Source organism: Poeciliopsis prolifica, unplaced genomic scaffold, assembly GCF_027474105.1.
Source record: "Poeciliopsis prolifica strain line A6 unplaced genomic scaffold, Auburn_PproV2 SCAFFOLD035, whole genome shotgun sequence".
NCBI lineage: Eukaryota > Metazoa > Chordata > Actinopteri > Cyprinodontiformes > Poeciliidae > Poeciliopsis > Poeciliopsis prolifica.
Window position 1 is genome coordinate 4,864,567 of NW_026562410.1, and position 14,179 is coordinate 4,878,745.

The following is a 14,179-nucleotide window of genomic DNA, read 5'->3' on the forward strand; positions in this document are numbered from 1 at the left end:
AGATGTTCGGCGCACAGACAGTTAACTCCGGATAAAACTGCTATCTTGCCTTCGGCCCAGTGGGCGGATCCAACATGTCAGTGTAAACGTGGGGTATTTGTAACTCACGCGGGGCAGCAAGCCGTGCTGTCTGCTCGGTTCCTTTCCTGTCGGTCTCTCAGCGCAGGCATGTCTCGGATATCAAACCTCATCGGCGTTCGACTGCGCCGCGGCGTCAGTGCGCGCGGAGGGGCGCCGCGGCTCCCGGCGAGGACCATCTGCTGCACGGCGAGAAAACACGCAGAGGAAGGGTGAGACGAATCCGCCTTCCCGGACTGCTTGGACCAAACACTTTGAATCAAGCCCCGTGTAATGAAAGTGTAGCCTGCGTGTAAGACGCTCGAAGCTAAATCTCGCGCAGCAAGTGTCAAACCAAACAGTTACAACTAAACTTTAAAGCTGAAGCACGCAACACCTGAGCAAACAATGCATGCAGCTGCTGCTGCTGCATCTGTTCACCTGCAGTCTATTCCCTGCAACTTTTGCAGCGATGCCTCTTCGGCTTTGGGGAGGCGCTGGAAGGACACCGCAGACACCGTCATCATTGGCGGAGGATGTGTGGGGGCCAGCCTGGCCTATCACCTGGCCAAAGGCGGCGTGAAGGATGTGGTGCTGCTGGAGAAGTCCGAGCTGACGGCGGGCTCCACCTGGCACGCCGTACGTCCACTCTCAGTCCCACATGACTTATTCTTAGAAAAAAAGCAGGCTTCCGGCAAACTCAGGAAGGTGACAGCTGGGTTGGTTTGTGGCGAGGAGCATTGTCACAGGAGCTGTCGCAGCAGGGCCGGTCCGAGGTTTAATGGGGCCCTGAACAGGATTTGATTCCTGGCCCTTCTTAACTACCATCAACCACAAAGTTTTTTAGCCTTTTTTACCCCACTTTATCTACTCAACAATAAACTGCTAAATGGCAATTTCACTGAAACCAACAAAATAGTTGGATTTGTATTAAAAGCAGATCATTGCACATACAAAATTGCACGATTGGATGAGTGTAAGACAGGCCTGGAGAGTTTCCAATTATTTGGATTGGGCTCTTTTTTTTTTTTTTTCCTTCTTATTTGTTCTGCTAGATTTGTCAAACTAGCAGAACTAGCAGTCACACTTTCAGTTACTCCAAATTTAAGATGAATGCAAAAAAACTTGAAGAAGGAGAATCATTTGTTTTCGCTTAATAGTTTTGAAATACAGACCCGACGGTTGGTGGTGTGTTTGCACAGGCTAACAAACCGGATTTCTTGCTTAATAACACCAGAACACATTCACAGTGATCAATAAACGTTTAAGTTCCTATTAACATTTAATAGTGGAACTGAAAGCTGTTTTAAATATCCAAAATAAATAAACAAAACAACAGAAATAACAAATAAAATAAATGATGAGGTCACTGTAAAAAAAACAACAAAAGGTGCTAGTTGAGACCAAAGCACCCGACTGAAGGCTTTTGATCATCCGGTTTTTGGTAGAAAGAGAGAAACAATAAATCATACAGATGGAAATGATTGAGTTTGTTTTAATTTCTCATGCGATTAATTGATTTATTTATTATTGCGACGATGCACTGAAAACTACAGGATGCGCGTCCGATACGGAAGAATGGAAGTGTCAAAAATCAGATTTTTTTTTGTGCGAGGTGAAAAAAATCAGAATTGGTGCCGTTCAGACCGCCATGAAAAAAATCTTACATGGGCAAAAAAACGGGGTTTAGGTCGCGCGCGCCTGCCGTGTGAACTTCGCCTTGGAAATGTAGTGATTCACGCAGAGCTTTTGATTTCTTTTATTTAATGTTGCTGTAGAGCTGAAGCTGTCGGTTGTTCTTCCTCGACAGCCCGTTGAAGTGAGCGCCTGCTCGGCAGCTGCTCTTAATGTGAACCTGCGGCTGTAACTTTCACACCAAACAGCTGCCGTGCTATAGGTTTTCAAGGCGTTGGAGTTCCTGACCCACTTAAGAGCTGCCTCTGCACCCATATTCATTTACAAGCTTTCATACATCTTGGCTTCCATGGACCCCTATGGGGCTTTCGAAAAAGTGCAGACATTGTGGCAAAAAAAAATTCAAACATCGCGAAAAAGTACATTTATTTCTGGAATTTGTTTCAAAAAGTGAAACTTCTATGTCATTGAGACATATGGCACATTTCTGACCCTCATTGAAATCGAACTGCATCAATGTTAGAAATGAAGGTTATGTCATAACTTATGCAATCGTTTGAAAAGCTGCTGACTTGACATCAGCCCAGCAGACAGTCCTTGACAGTCTCCAACAGGAGGGAGGGTCATGTTGTTGCCAATGAAGACGGCTGTTCTGCTGTATCCAAGCATTTTAGGGGAAAGTTCAGTGGAAGGATTCTGAAGCAAAGCCACTTTAAGAGACTGTGTGAGCCCAAGATGAGTGACTTTGACTGTGGCTCTATATATTTGCAACATCTTGGACTAATGGAGATTTTTCTTGATAAATGCATGCTTTGTGGCTTTTGCATTGGTACAGTTGACCTCTGAGGTATCTGATATTCCTAGTTTGAAACGGACAGGAACGATCTGCCTTTGTTTGTTTGCATTCCAGGCAGGTCTGACAACTTATTACCATCCAGGCATCAACCTGAAGAAAGTCCACTTCGACAGCATCAAACTCTACGAGACCCTGGAGGCGGAAACGGGACAGGTGCTGAGCCCCGCCGGGGTTTTAGTCGTCCGCGTTTTGAGACGTCGCGCTCACGTCGCCTATTTCCCACCTCGCAGGCCGTGGGCTTCCACCAGCCCGGCAGCGTCCGCATCGCCTCCACAGCGGCCCGCGTGGACGAGATGAAGTACCAGATGACTCGGACGCACTGGCACGTAACGCCGCAGTATCTCATCGGCCCGGAAAAAGTCCAAGAACTTTTCCCCCTGCTCAACATCGACAAGGTTGTATGAGTCAGCGGCGCTGATGTGATGAAGTCAACTGTGGAGATTTTCTTTCGGTCGGCGTCCGTTCTTTCCTACGGATCGCCACGTTGGCTGTTACAGTGGAAGAACTCAACTCCTGGAACACAAATCAATTGAATTAGAATGTTGCATTTTCCATCAACTTTACAATGTCACCAGAAAGTGTCCACATCACTCTCTTTGTGACTCTTTTTGCTTAAAGACTTCTTATAATTTAAGTATAGCTCGCTCTTAACTATCTACACAAAATGGTTAATAATGACAAAACATGACATGATTTTGAGATATTTTTGTACATTTCTGAAAAAGAATTGCCAACACTCAAACTGAAGTCGGTGCAAAAATATTCACACCTGCACTATAGTTTTTTTTAAGCATCTTTGGGGGATTTTTGTTTTTTAAATTTGTTTTAATTGGAACAAACACCAATTTATAGACTTGTGGAAAACAAAAAAGGCCGAATGAAAGGTGCTAAACGTGCATCCACAGTTATCGTCCGACGCTGGTAGATTTCTGTCCAATATCAATAATGATATTGAAGGATCGTTATCTTAAAATCAAAATGTTGGGAGAAGCCTGCTCTTAATTTGAATAGAAAATATTTGTTCTAACCCAATTTACAGTTTTGAGTTGGTTCTTTTTCCATTGATCTGAACGTCCAGGAACTGGTATTTAACATTTGACGGTTCCCCTTTTCCTTGAGATTTAAATCATAGTTTTACGTTTATTCTTTTAGGTGCTGGCAGGTCTTTATACCCCCGGAGACGGCCACATCGACCCGTACTCTCTGACCATGGCTCTGGCTGCGGGAGCTCGCATGCACGGGGCCCAGATCTACAACCCGGCTCCGGTCACCGGGCTCAGCCCGATGGAAGACGGGAAGTGGGACGTCCAGACCCCTCATGGGACCATCCGCGCAAATCGCATCGTCAACACAGCAGGTTTGTGCACGCTGAGAATGAGGTTTGTGGAAATGACTGTTGTGCAAAAGTAAACAAGTGACAGTAATAATAATAATAATAATAATAATAATAATCATAATCATTAAAAAAAACAACCCAGCTGTTTCATATTAAGAGGGGAATATATTTGACTCAAAGTCCGATGCCTCTCCACCAGCATCAGCTGACCCCTGGAGGTCGAGCTCAGACTTTTACATTTCTGTCATTCTGACTGCAGGTGTCCAAAAATCAAAAATGCTGTCACAATCTGTCGTCACATCGGTTTTTAAAATATCGACATTCGGTTTCGTTTAAAAGGACCTTCAACGAGTTGAGCAAAGAATCCAGACGCCATCGCAGAGCAAGCAGACAAACACGTGCCACTTTTTTTTTCTGCAGTGACAAAAACCAGCAACTTTGGCCCCAAAAGCTACATAAGAACAATGAAGCTAAAACGACTCCACTTGAATTGTGGACACGTCACCTGCTGCGGTCTGAACACACAGCCTCACAGGCACGTCTGTGCATCTGCGCCAAAGTGAATTGCAATCTGTCAAAATGATGGGCGACTTTCACATTTTTCAGTTTTTTGTTTTTTGTCTGCAAAAAAATAAAAACGGTCAAAAGTGGAAAATACTCCGTTAACGCGAGCCCGGGTCGACTGGGACGTCGGACCGTGATGTTTATGCAGGTGTGGGAGCGTTTGAAGAGATAATTGTCACCCAACCAATCAGAGCCTCGCGAGGATGTAGCAACGTCATCTGGGCTTTCCCACGCTTAAGAAAGTTATTAAAAAAAGAAATCATCTCTTAGACTCGTCAGGTATTCTGGCAACTGGCCTGAAGCCAAGAAAACAAATCCTTCCTCTGCTATTTTTCTAACCAAAATGGGACTGAAAGTCATTTGAAAAACAGATGGCGCGTTCCTACAGCAGAGCATCTTATCTGAAAACTCTCCACAGCCGGAGAACTTTGCCCACTCAGCAGACCACAGCCTGCAGAGTTCATACAAGACAACTTTGAGTTCGAACTGGGCCAGACCAGTTCTGGGGAGATCTTGTTTACAGCGTCTCGTTTCGTCCCTCCTCCCGCTGCGTGTTTTTTCAGCTCTGATTCAGAAATTTAGCTCCTGTCCGTTATCCCCCTTCGGCTCTTTTCTTCCCCGAGAAACGTGTTGTGCAGCTGAGCTATTTAATTAGTCATCTTTCTTTTTCTTGAGGCAGTGTGGTTAAATAAGAAATCAGCAGCAAATTATAACACGGCAGGGACAGAACACATATTGTGAGGATCTGTTGAGGTTTAGCACGCCTTCTCAGCCAGTCCAAAAAAATGTCAGCAGATCCCATTCCAGCCAATCATGAAGGAGCAGAGCATGCACACCTCCTGACATTTCAACTGCTTTAGTTCATGTTTTTGGTTCAACATTGTTTGCATGCTGCTTCTTTTGTGTGTGGTGCAGCGCTGGGTGTCAGGAACGTCGAGCTCGCTCCAACTTTGATCCTCACTGTTCTTCCACTCACCGTGGATTTCCATAGATTGAAAACAGATGCCGCCGCTTCATGGGCAGCAGAACAACCTCGTGCAAAATCGGCCAGCTTATTTTCTTTTTCAAACATCTACAAAGGCTGAGAACATCTCCAGAAACAGAACAGGCTTTAGCTCTTTTTTAAAAATGCATTGTGGGTAGAGTTGAGATGAAAAGCACAGGAAGCTATTTTTTTATTTTTGTTATCTTGCATAACATGTGTAAGAAATCTCATGTCCCTCACCTCTGTCTCCAGATTCCTTTCAAAGGCCCCTAAGATATGCACACCAGGTCCTCTTCCCTGGTGTGCACCCCTAAATAGAAACCTACAAACATGCTAGCAGAGATGGATTTACAGCAGTCCCCATGGGAATTCCACGCATAACTTTTATCATTGTATCAGTTTTATCAGAGGTAAAACTCTCCTCTTTCACGAGAGCGGAGCCGTCAACACGGAGAGCCCTGTACTGTTTCTGTGCTCACCGCCAGTTTGGTCAGAATTTCAACATGGCGGCCAGAATGCAAACTTTTTTTGTTGTCCGTCATAAAAAAATAAATCAGTCATGTACTATTGTTATCCGTCAAAATGTAATCATATTAGCAGAGGTTTTTCAGCCTCGTTTTTTATGCGGTTTGGTTAATATTCACCAAGTTGATCTGTAAATCCAGCTCTCATCACACATAAAGCAGATCAATGCATCCAACTTTCTCCCTATAAAACCACTGACTGTGGCCTCCGATAACTTGTAAGAAGTGCAATTAATACGACTCCACTCCTGGTCGCATCTGCGCTGGTTCAACTGTCAGTTGGATCTGTCTGACCCAAACCGATCTACTGAACTCTGCAAGCTTTTTACCCCTTGCGCAGTCCAAAGCCGACAGATGCTACGTCTGCCGCTCTTCATTTGGGCGTGCGAGGGTAACCAGCGTCTTCCGGCTCCATTTGTTAAAACCACAGGAGTTTCCCAGCCAGTCCTGGTGCCTACAAACATCCAAAAACATGGAGGCTGCGTCGGACAAACAAACCTTGAAACTCGCTGCAAATTCTGATAAGGAGTTTCAGCTGACGTGATGAGGGCCTGCGGATAACTCGGCCAACTGAGCATCTTCTGTTCTTTCAGAAATAGAAGCAGCAAAGCCTAATTTCCTGCGACATTTGAAGGACACTGATTTGACTGCTGAAAGCCTAAACTCTTACACAGAGAGACAGATTAACACTGAGCACAACCAGGGTTGTTCTGAGTGTTATTTGAGGCGCCTGTGTTGACGTTCATTATGCAGTGAATTAGCCCTGTGTGCAAGTTTTTGGTAAACAGCCTTTCTGTCCAGTTGAGCTGGTTGGAAAGAACGGCACATGCTGAGGGCGTCTTGCTTTAAAAAAAAAATGCAGATATGATTCCTTTGTTTTTTTTTTGGGTGATTGAACATATAATAGCAGCGCTTCAACTGGCTGCAGCTGCACTCAACTTGACCTTGACTTCATTGGCAGCAGCAGCAGACTCCAAAACCCAGTTTATTTGTTTTGTAGGAGTTAATTTTTAATCCAAGTCGTACTGTACTTCATATAATCAGTGAGAGCGCCTGCTTGCTTTATTTTGTCCTTCTTGTAAATGGCTGGTGTGGTGTATTGTACATTATCTAAGGTGAGGGGTGGCAGTTTTGTGACCAAAAAACGTGTTAATCAATAAATACATTGATTAAATGTGCAGCTTTTTGCATCTCTGTCGTCTACCTTTATTGTCGGAATTTCTTTTCATTTCAATAATTTGACTGAAAATGTGAAACTCGTATAGATCCACTGCACACAGAGCTATTCTAATGATTCTGGCTTGCAGCTTCAGATACATAGATGTAGACTTCCTGTCACTCTGTTTGCATTTTAAAAGGATTTTGGGCGCGTGAATTGGGCCAGATGATTGGTTTCCAACACCCCACCATCCCTGTGCATCACCAGTACGTGGTGACGGCGACGGTACCAGAGGTGAAGGCTCTGGAGAAGGAGCTGGCCGTCATCAGGGACCTGGAGGGCTCCTACTATCTGCGCCAGGAGAGAGACGGGCTGCTGTTTGGTCCGTATGAGAAGATGGAGAAGATGGTTCTTCAGGACTCCTGGGTTAGGGATGGAGTCCCGCCAGGTCCGTATCCCACGGATCATCCATATCCTAATTTAGCAGCGACTTATTTTTGTCGGCAGGTTTGTCTTTGACCTCTTCTTTTTGCTGCAGGTTTTGGGAAGGAGTTGTTTGAGTCGGATCTCGACAGAATAATGGAGCACATAGAGATGGCCATGGAGATGGTTCCCGTGCTGAAGAAAGCCGACATCATAAATGTCGTGTCGGGACCGATCACATACACCCCGGACCTGCTGCCCATGGTTGGACCGCATCACGGCGTCCGCAACTACTGGACCGCCATTGGTTTTGGGTGTGTGTTGAAGAGGGGCTTGTTCAACTGAGAGGTGCAAAAAAAATAGAAAAAAAATCAGCAGAAGATAAAGGAAATCGGAGGCAGCTATATGAAAACAACACGAGTCACGATTACATTAAATTTACACAATTATATAACGGCTTGTGTACATATGTATTAACTTCTAATCATTGGTTTTATGGTCACTTAAAAATCAACATTTTGCACGTTTTGTGCTTCTATTTGGGTCTGAACTGCTTCCTACAATGCCTGGTTGGTTGTGCAGGAGGCCCCAACTCTGCTTTTCAAAGATTCACAGTTGTATAATTGTGCATCTCTTTGCACAATTATAAAACTGTGTGTGTAAACATTGAATTGGGGCTGTGGTGGGCGTGGCCAGCAGCCTATTTAGATTTAAAGTGACAAGAGGCTCTGAAACAGTTCAATAAAAATGTTCAATAATCTCGAAGTGGGTGTTTTAGGAAGGCCTTTTTCTACCTCCAAAACCAGTTTTGATTGGAGTTTGGGCATCTTGTCCTATCAGAGCAACCAATCAAGTTCAAGTTCTAACCAAATGTGTGGATTTGAGGTGAGGTTAGTTGTTCTTCATTGACCTATCCACCTTGTGAGATGCACTAGTGCCAGTAGTAGCAAAATAGCCCCACAGCATAATGCTCCCACTACCATGCTTTCAGTGGTTACAATGTTTATAGGTTTGAAAGCCTCTCCTTGATTCCTCAGAGCATACCTTTTTGTCACTGTGGCAAAATAGCTATCAAAAAATACATTTCTTGTACTTGTGTAAAAACTGATTGATTCCAGCAAATGAACTCTGAACTTTGCCTGTGAAGGTATGGAGTTATCCACGCCGGCGGCATTGGTAAGTTTCTGAGCGACTGGATTAGGAATGGAGAGCCTCCTTACGACCTGATTGAATGCGATCCCAACCGATACGGCAAATGGACGGACGTACCGTTCATGTGTGCCAAAGCGAGGGAGTCTTACGGCTTCAACAACGTTGGTAAGAAGGAAATAAAAGGTATCGCACTGTTGAGCTTTGTTGGAGAACTGTTACTAAGGTCAGAGTGTCGGGGTTTTTCCAGTCGGTTACCCCAAAGAGGAGCGGTTCGCCGGTCGGCCCACCTCCAGGACGAGCGGCGTTTATGAGCTGCTGAAGGACAAATGCTCCATGGGCTTCCACGCCGGCTGGGAGCAACCCCACTGGTTCTACAAACCTGGAGATGACACCGGATATAAGTATGGCGTTTCCTTAAACCTGCGATTTTCCTACGATCTGAATAAAACTTATCGTTGGGTTATTTAGCTTTTTAAAAATTTTTTTTTTTTACCATTTTCAACAGCTTGTTGTCTTCAGGGAAAATTTTGGCACAGTCCAGTCTCTCCAGGAAGTTGTGATGCTGTAATCTCAAGTTTTAATGCGCTTTCACTTATTCGCAAATTTTGCTTCAACTTGCAATTTTCAGTCATCTGCAAATCTGCTCAATAACATCCTCCTCCTTCCACTTTCTGTTGTCCTTTTTTGTCATTTTCGCCACCAGTAACACCCAGGTGTTTACCACATAACTCGTGCGATGCCAGAAAAGTGTTTCCATTCCGGAGAGTTCGAAAATGTATTTTTCAAAATGTCAAATTGCGCAATTTTACGACTGACGGAAACGCATCTACTGACTTGTGTGATCCCCTCAGGCCCAGTTTCAGACGTACCAACTGGTTCGGACCCGTCGGGAGAGAGTGCAGACTGGTGATGGAGAAGGTGGGCGTGATCGACCTCACGCCTTTCGGAAAGTTTGTCGTGAAAGGGAAGGACTCGCTCAGGCTGCTCGACCGCCTGTTTGCCAACACCATGCCGAAGGTAAAGCAAGAGCGTAGCCTGTTGCAGAAAGTCACCCAGCTGGTGATCCCACTGTCAGACAAATGGTCTGTTTCCCAATGTACCGTCTGTCCCAGGTCGGCCAGACTAACATCAGCCACATGTTGACCCCTGATGGGAGAGTTTTTGCCGAGGTCACCATCACCCAGCTGACGCCGGGAGAGTTCCTGCTCGTCACAGGCTCGGGCTCTGAGCTCCACGACCTCAGGTGAGAAACAGCCAGGCGATCTGGGCGATGTGCTAGAAAAAAACCCGATGTAGACGTTTCATGTGGGTCCATGTCAATAACTGCTACTTTTTGGGTTTTAAATACCTAAACTACTGCCGTGATCCTTCCAGTTCTATCTGCAGTTTTCTCCCCATCTGTTGTATTCGTTTTCTCCTTTTACGCCGAGCCATTATTTTTTGTAATTCTTCATTTTAAGCAGTTGGGAAACTGCTTAAACTGCTGCTAGGCAAGTTAGTCAACAGGTTGTTGCTAGGTAAGTGCAGAGCGTCGAGCTCGTTGACGTCACCCTCCTCGCTCAGCTGACTGTGAGAGGCTGAGTGGGCCAAGCCTTTTCTCCGCCTACGTCCCCCAGAATGCTGTGCTGTTCTGGATCTGAGTTCAGTGAAATTGTACTTCAGGGAACTTTGTAGCTGCCGGCCATCTTGGTAGGCCGTCGCTAAGGAGTTGCCATGACAACACTAAACAATCCACAAGCTTGGACCTAGCTCTCGCCTCATCCCTGCCTAACTTATAAACGACATGAGAACATTGCAACTGCTGCTCGATTATGATTTGAGGACTCTGCCCATCTCTGCGTAATGTTAGGCTAACTAGCAAAATCAGCTTCGCTATTGCAGTTTTTATCTGCAAGCTAGGACGGACATGCAGCCTTTCATTTCTGCCAGTCAGTTTCTCTTGTGTTCTTTTCAATGAAGTTTCTTCCTTTGTGAAAGAAAGAAACTCTCTGAACTGTCAAACTTGTTTTTGCTGTGAGCAAGGAAAAAAATAGAATAAAATACGGTATCCTTTTTCCTGGTGGGGCACAGCAACAGGTAGGGGAGGGAAGTTACCCCTGGATTTTTCAACCATGTCCTTTGTTTCTTACTAAACAGTCAAATTCATGTGAGAAACGCTGTAGCCCTTCCAGCAACTGGTGCAGAAACAGGCGGAAACTTTGTCTCCGAGTGAAGCAGAATGTTTCGCCGTCGTAAACAAGTGAAAAGGTAGCGTTTCAGAAGCAGAAGCTTGTCTCATGCACGTCCGCTACTCTGTGTTTGCAGCAACATTTCAGCTCTTTGCAGCTAAAGGTCGGCCCCTGCTCTATAACTTCTCCCTCTCCTTTTTTTTTCTAACCGCTGAAATTTAAAACCCCCCAGCAGCTGTCGATGCTGCACTCCTCCTTCTGCTCCAGTTGGAAGCTGCAGCGCGTCGAGACATTCCTACAAACTCCACTGTCAAGACGCTGGGGAACATTAGCGGCTATGCAGCGACCTCCACTGCTCGCAGTGGAGCTGCGTGGCTCATGGTGTCGGCCTTGTATTCAAAGATTGATATTTATGGCACAAAAAAAGAAGAAAAAAAAGTTTAAATGTGCAAAAAATAAACAGTTTTTCTGTGTTTTGATTCGAAAAATTTGTTTTCCTGCATTTGTTGTGAACTGGGCTCAGGTGGATAGAGGCAGAAGCTGCAGAGGGCGGATACGACGTGGACGTCAGGAACGTGACGGACGACGTTGGTGTGCTGGGAATCGCGGGACCGAATTCGCGGAAGGTTCTCCAGAAGCTGACCGACGAGGACATGAGTGACGCCGGGTTCAAGTTTCTCCACTGCAAGAGCATCCAGCTGGCCGGCGTCCCGGTCCGGGCCATCAGGATCTCCTACACCGGTAGAGGACACACTTCATTTCATTCATTCATAAAAAAAAAGGAGAGAAAGAGAGAAAAAAGAAGTATGGTCAGAGGAATCCACACTCCACTGTTTCAGAGTTCAGAGCTGCTTGTGGATGTTCTGTGTCTCCATATGCAGGGGAACTGGGCTGGGAGCTGTACATGGACCAGAAGAACCTGGCGGTGTACCAGGCCATGATGGCAGCGGGGAAAGACGAGGGCATCGACAATTTCGGCACCTACGCCATGGCCTCGCTCAGACTGGAGAAGGGCTTCAGGGGCTGGGGGGCGGAGGTGCACAAACTCACACAACAGAGGAACGTCACCAAACTCACACTGCATGGAACCATTTCTCTACCTGCGTTATACATAATTTCCAGATGATTTTGTTATCTTTTTTAGTTAAGTCCACAAAATCAAAGTCTTCTCTCGTTGGACGAATTGTCTTTTCTACATCTTTGCTGCGTTTCCTATGTCGCTTCCAATGCCAGAAAACGTGAGACGGTTTTTCAAAGTTTTGCTCTTTTATGAATGAAAACATTTTGTTTTTTCAGATGAACTGCGACACGAATCCTCTGGAAGCTGGGCTGGACTACTTCATTAAACTGAACAAGGTAAGGCCGGTGCTTTTAAGCAGGAGCGGCGTTTTGTATTGAAGCATCTGTCACATGACTTGCGGGAAATCTCTGGTCTGCGAACAGCCGGCCGACTTTATCGGCAAAGCGGCGCTTCAGGAGATCAAAGCCAAAGGCCTGAAGAGGAAGCTGTCCTACCTCTCTGTGAGGACGGACGACGTCGACCCGGAGGGCAACGAGACCATCTGGCTCAACGGCAAGGTCGGAAACGATAAAATCGTTGTGATATTATGTAATAACACCACGATATGTAGCCGTGTAATGAAATCAGGCTTCAAAATGCAATAAGGCACGAAAGCCGCATGAAGTAGTAATTCAGAAAAATGCAGCAAAATCCTTGAATGCATTTTGCAATACTTTGCTTACATTGCTTAGTAAAGTTATTACATATTTTGCCGATTATTAATGCAGAAGTGGTTCATTTTAAGTAACTTGTCCTGTATTCTAGAAAGCAAAACCCATACTATGTTAGAGAAATGAACGACACTGTGAATAACATTTAAGCTATGCATCGACTGTGATGATGAAGATACAATGATGGTTATCTATGCAGACAGAAAAATATAGAGGAGTCAATTTCTGCAAACAAAAACAACATTTTAAATTTTCTAGAAAAACAACAAACAAGGAAATTTCTGAGTTTAAAAAGTTGTTAATTTTTTAAGCCAACAAAAAAAATAAGTAAAAAATTGCGATAAATTTCAGAAATTTTCTAGATTCCACAAAGTGTGTGTGCGCGTGTTTGTGTGTGTGTGAGAGAGGGGTGAGGTGAGTGTTATTTTTATTACTCATTATTTTTTCTTAATAGAGGTCCAATAAACTGAACTCCTCCTCCTCAGGTGGTGGGCAACACCACGTCCGGAGCCTACAGCTACAGCAGCCAGCAGAGCCTGGCGTTCGGCTACCTGCCCCTGGAGCTGTGCTCTGTGGGCCAGCAGGTGGAGGTGGAGCTGCTGGGGAAGAAGTTCCCCGCCACAGTGATCCAGGAGCCCCTCGTCCTCACCGAGCCCACGCGGACCCGGCTCGCCAAGAAAGCAAAGGCCAAAGCATAAGCAGCCGTCGACATCAGAGACCGGCTAAAAAAATAAAAAATCTTGCTGTGAATGAAAATCAGAATGAAAGGAGGAAAAATAAATAAAGAAATGTGGTCCACATGTTGACGAACTATTTGCAGATCAGGGGACAGTTGAGATGAAAACAAACAACAGAAAAACCTCCTGTGTCCTGACAAGATGAAAGAAGCAAATCGTTTGGATGCCATGTGAAGTCCTCTGCAATGTGTGTGTATGTGTGTGTGTGAGAGGGGAGTATTTACCTTTTTTCTGATTCCATAAAAGGAAGATCAGTGTTTACAGGTCAGATGTTCCCGTGTGATAGCTGGAGCTGCCAAGAAATAACCAGGACAAAAGTTGTTTCCGTAAATGTAAAAAGGCGTATTGTTTTGTAAATCATTCTTGTGTGACTAAGGCAATTAAAATTGTGTAAATAGTACGTCGTCAGCATCCTGCTCAGTTCAGCTCTGTAGACCTTAAGCTATAAATTATACAGTTTACTGATTACACAGCACATGACCCATATAAACCTGAAAATATTTAAAATATTATTTTAAAAAATAATAATAATAAGAAAAAAGGATTTATCCGGACAAAATGTGCCATTATGGTTTAATTAAATAAATGTTTGTCACTATTTAAATCAAACTGGAAACACATACATTCAGAAAGTAATTGTATCTACTATAATGTCAGATGTCCAATACTGTAATTTATTAAATCCATAACAAATTTTGTATTTATTACATCATTATGAATCCAAGCCATTATTTAAAGCCTTCCATTCATATATATATATATATACATACATAATTACAACATCATATTTCTATTACTCTTTACTACAAATTACACTTCCGCGTACTGTGTGACGCTGTTTCTTCTCCGCCT

General features: G+C 44.5%; 1 protein-coding gene across 1 annotated transcript; it reads left to right on the plus strand.

Moving 5' to 3' along the window:
* The first annotated feature begins 9 nt into the window (after positions 1-9).
* Positions 10-13,727, plus strand: dmgdh (dimethylglycine dehydrogenase). Its single transcript, XM_055052440.1, has 16 exons — positions 10-290; positions 528-696; positions 2,603-2,701; positions 2,779-2,943; positions 3,701-3,905; positions 7,316-7,564; positions 7,655-7,853; positions 8,687-8,856; positions 8,939-9,092; positions 9,543-9,708; positions 9,804-9,934; positions 11,383-11,600; positions 11,741-11,895; positions 12,156-12,215; positions 12,303-12,437; positions 13,076-13,727. Exons 1-16 carry the CDS (start codon positions 169-171, stop codon positions 13,286-13,288), a joined length of 2,610 nt encoding a protein of 869 aa, XP_054908415.1. The 5' UTR covers positions 10-168; the 3' UTR covers positions 13,289-13,727.
* Positions 13,728-14,179: the final 452 nt, after the last annotated feature.

Excerpts from the sequence above, each read along its gene's own strand:
- dmgdh (XM_055052440.1), top strand. The coding sequence starts at position 169 with ATGTCTCGGATATCAAACCTCATCGGCGTTCGACTGCGCCGCGGCGTC. Across the intron at positions 291-527 it reads AGAAAACACGCAGAGGAAGG|CGATGCCTCTTCGGCTTTGG; the intron begins GTGAGACGAATC and ends CAACTTTTGCAG. Across the intron at positions 7,854-8,686 it reads TGGACCGCCATTGGTTTTGG|GTATGGAGTTATCCACGCCG; the intron begins GTGTGTGTTGAA and ends TTGCCTGTGAAG.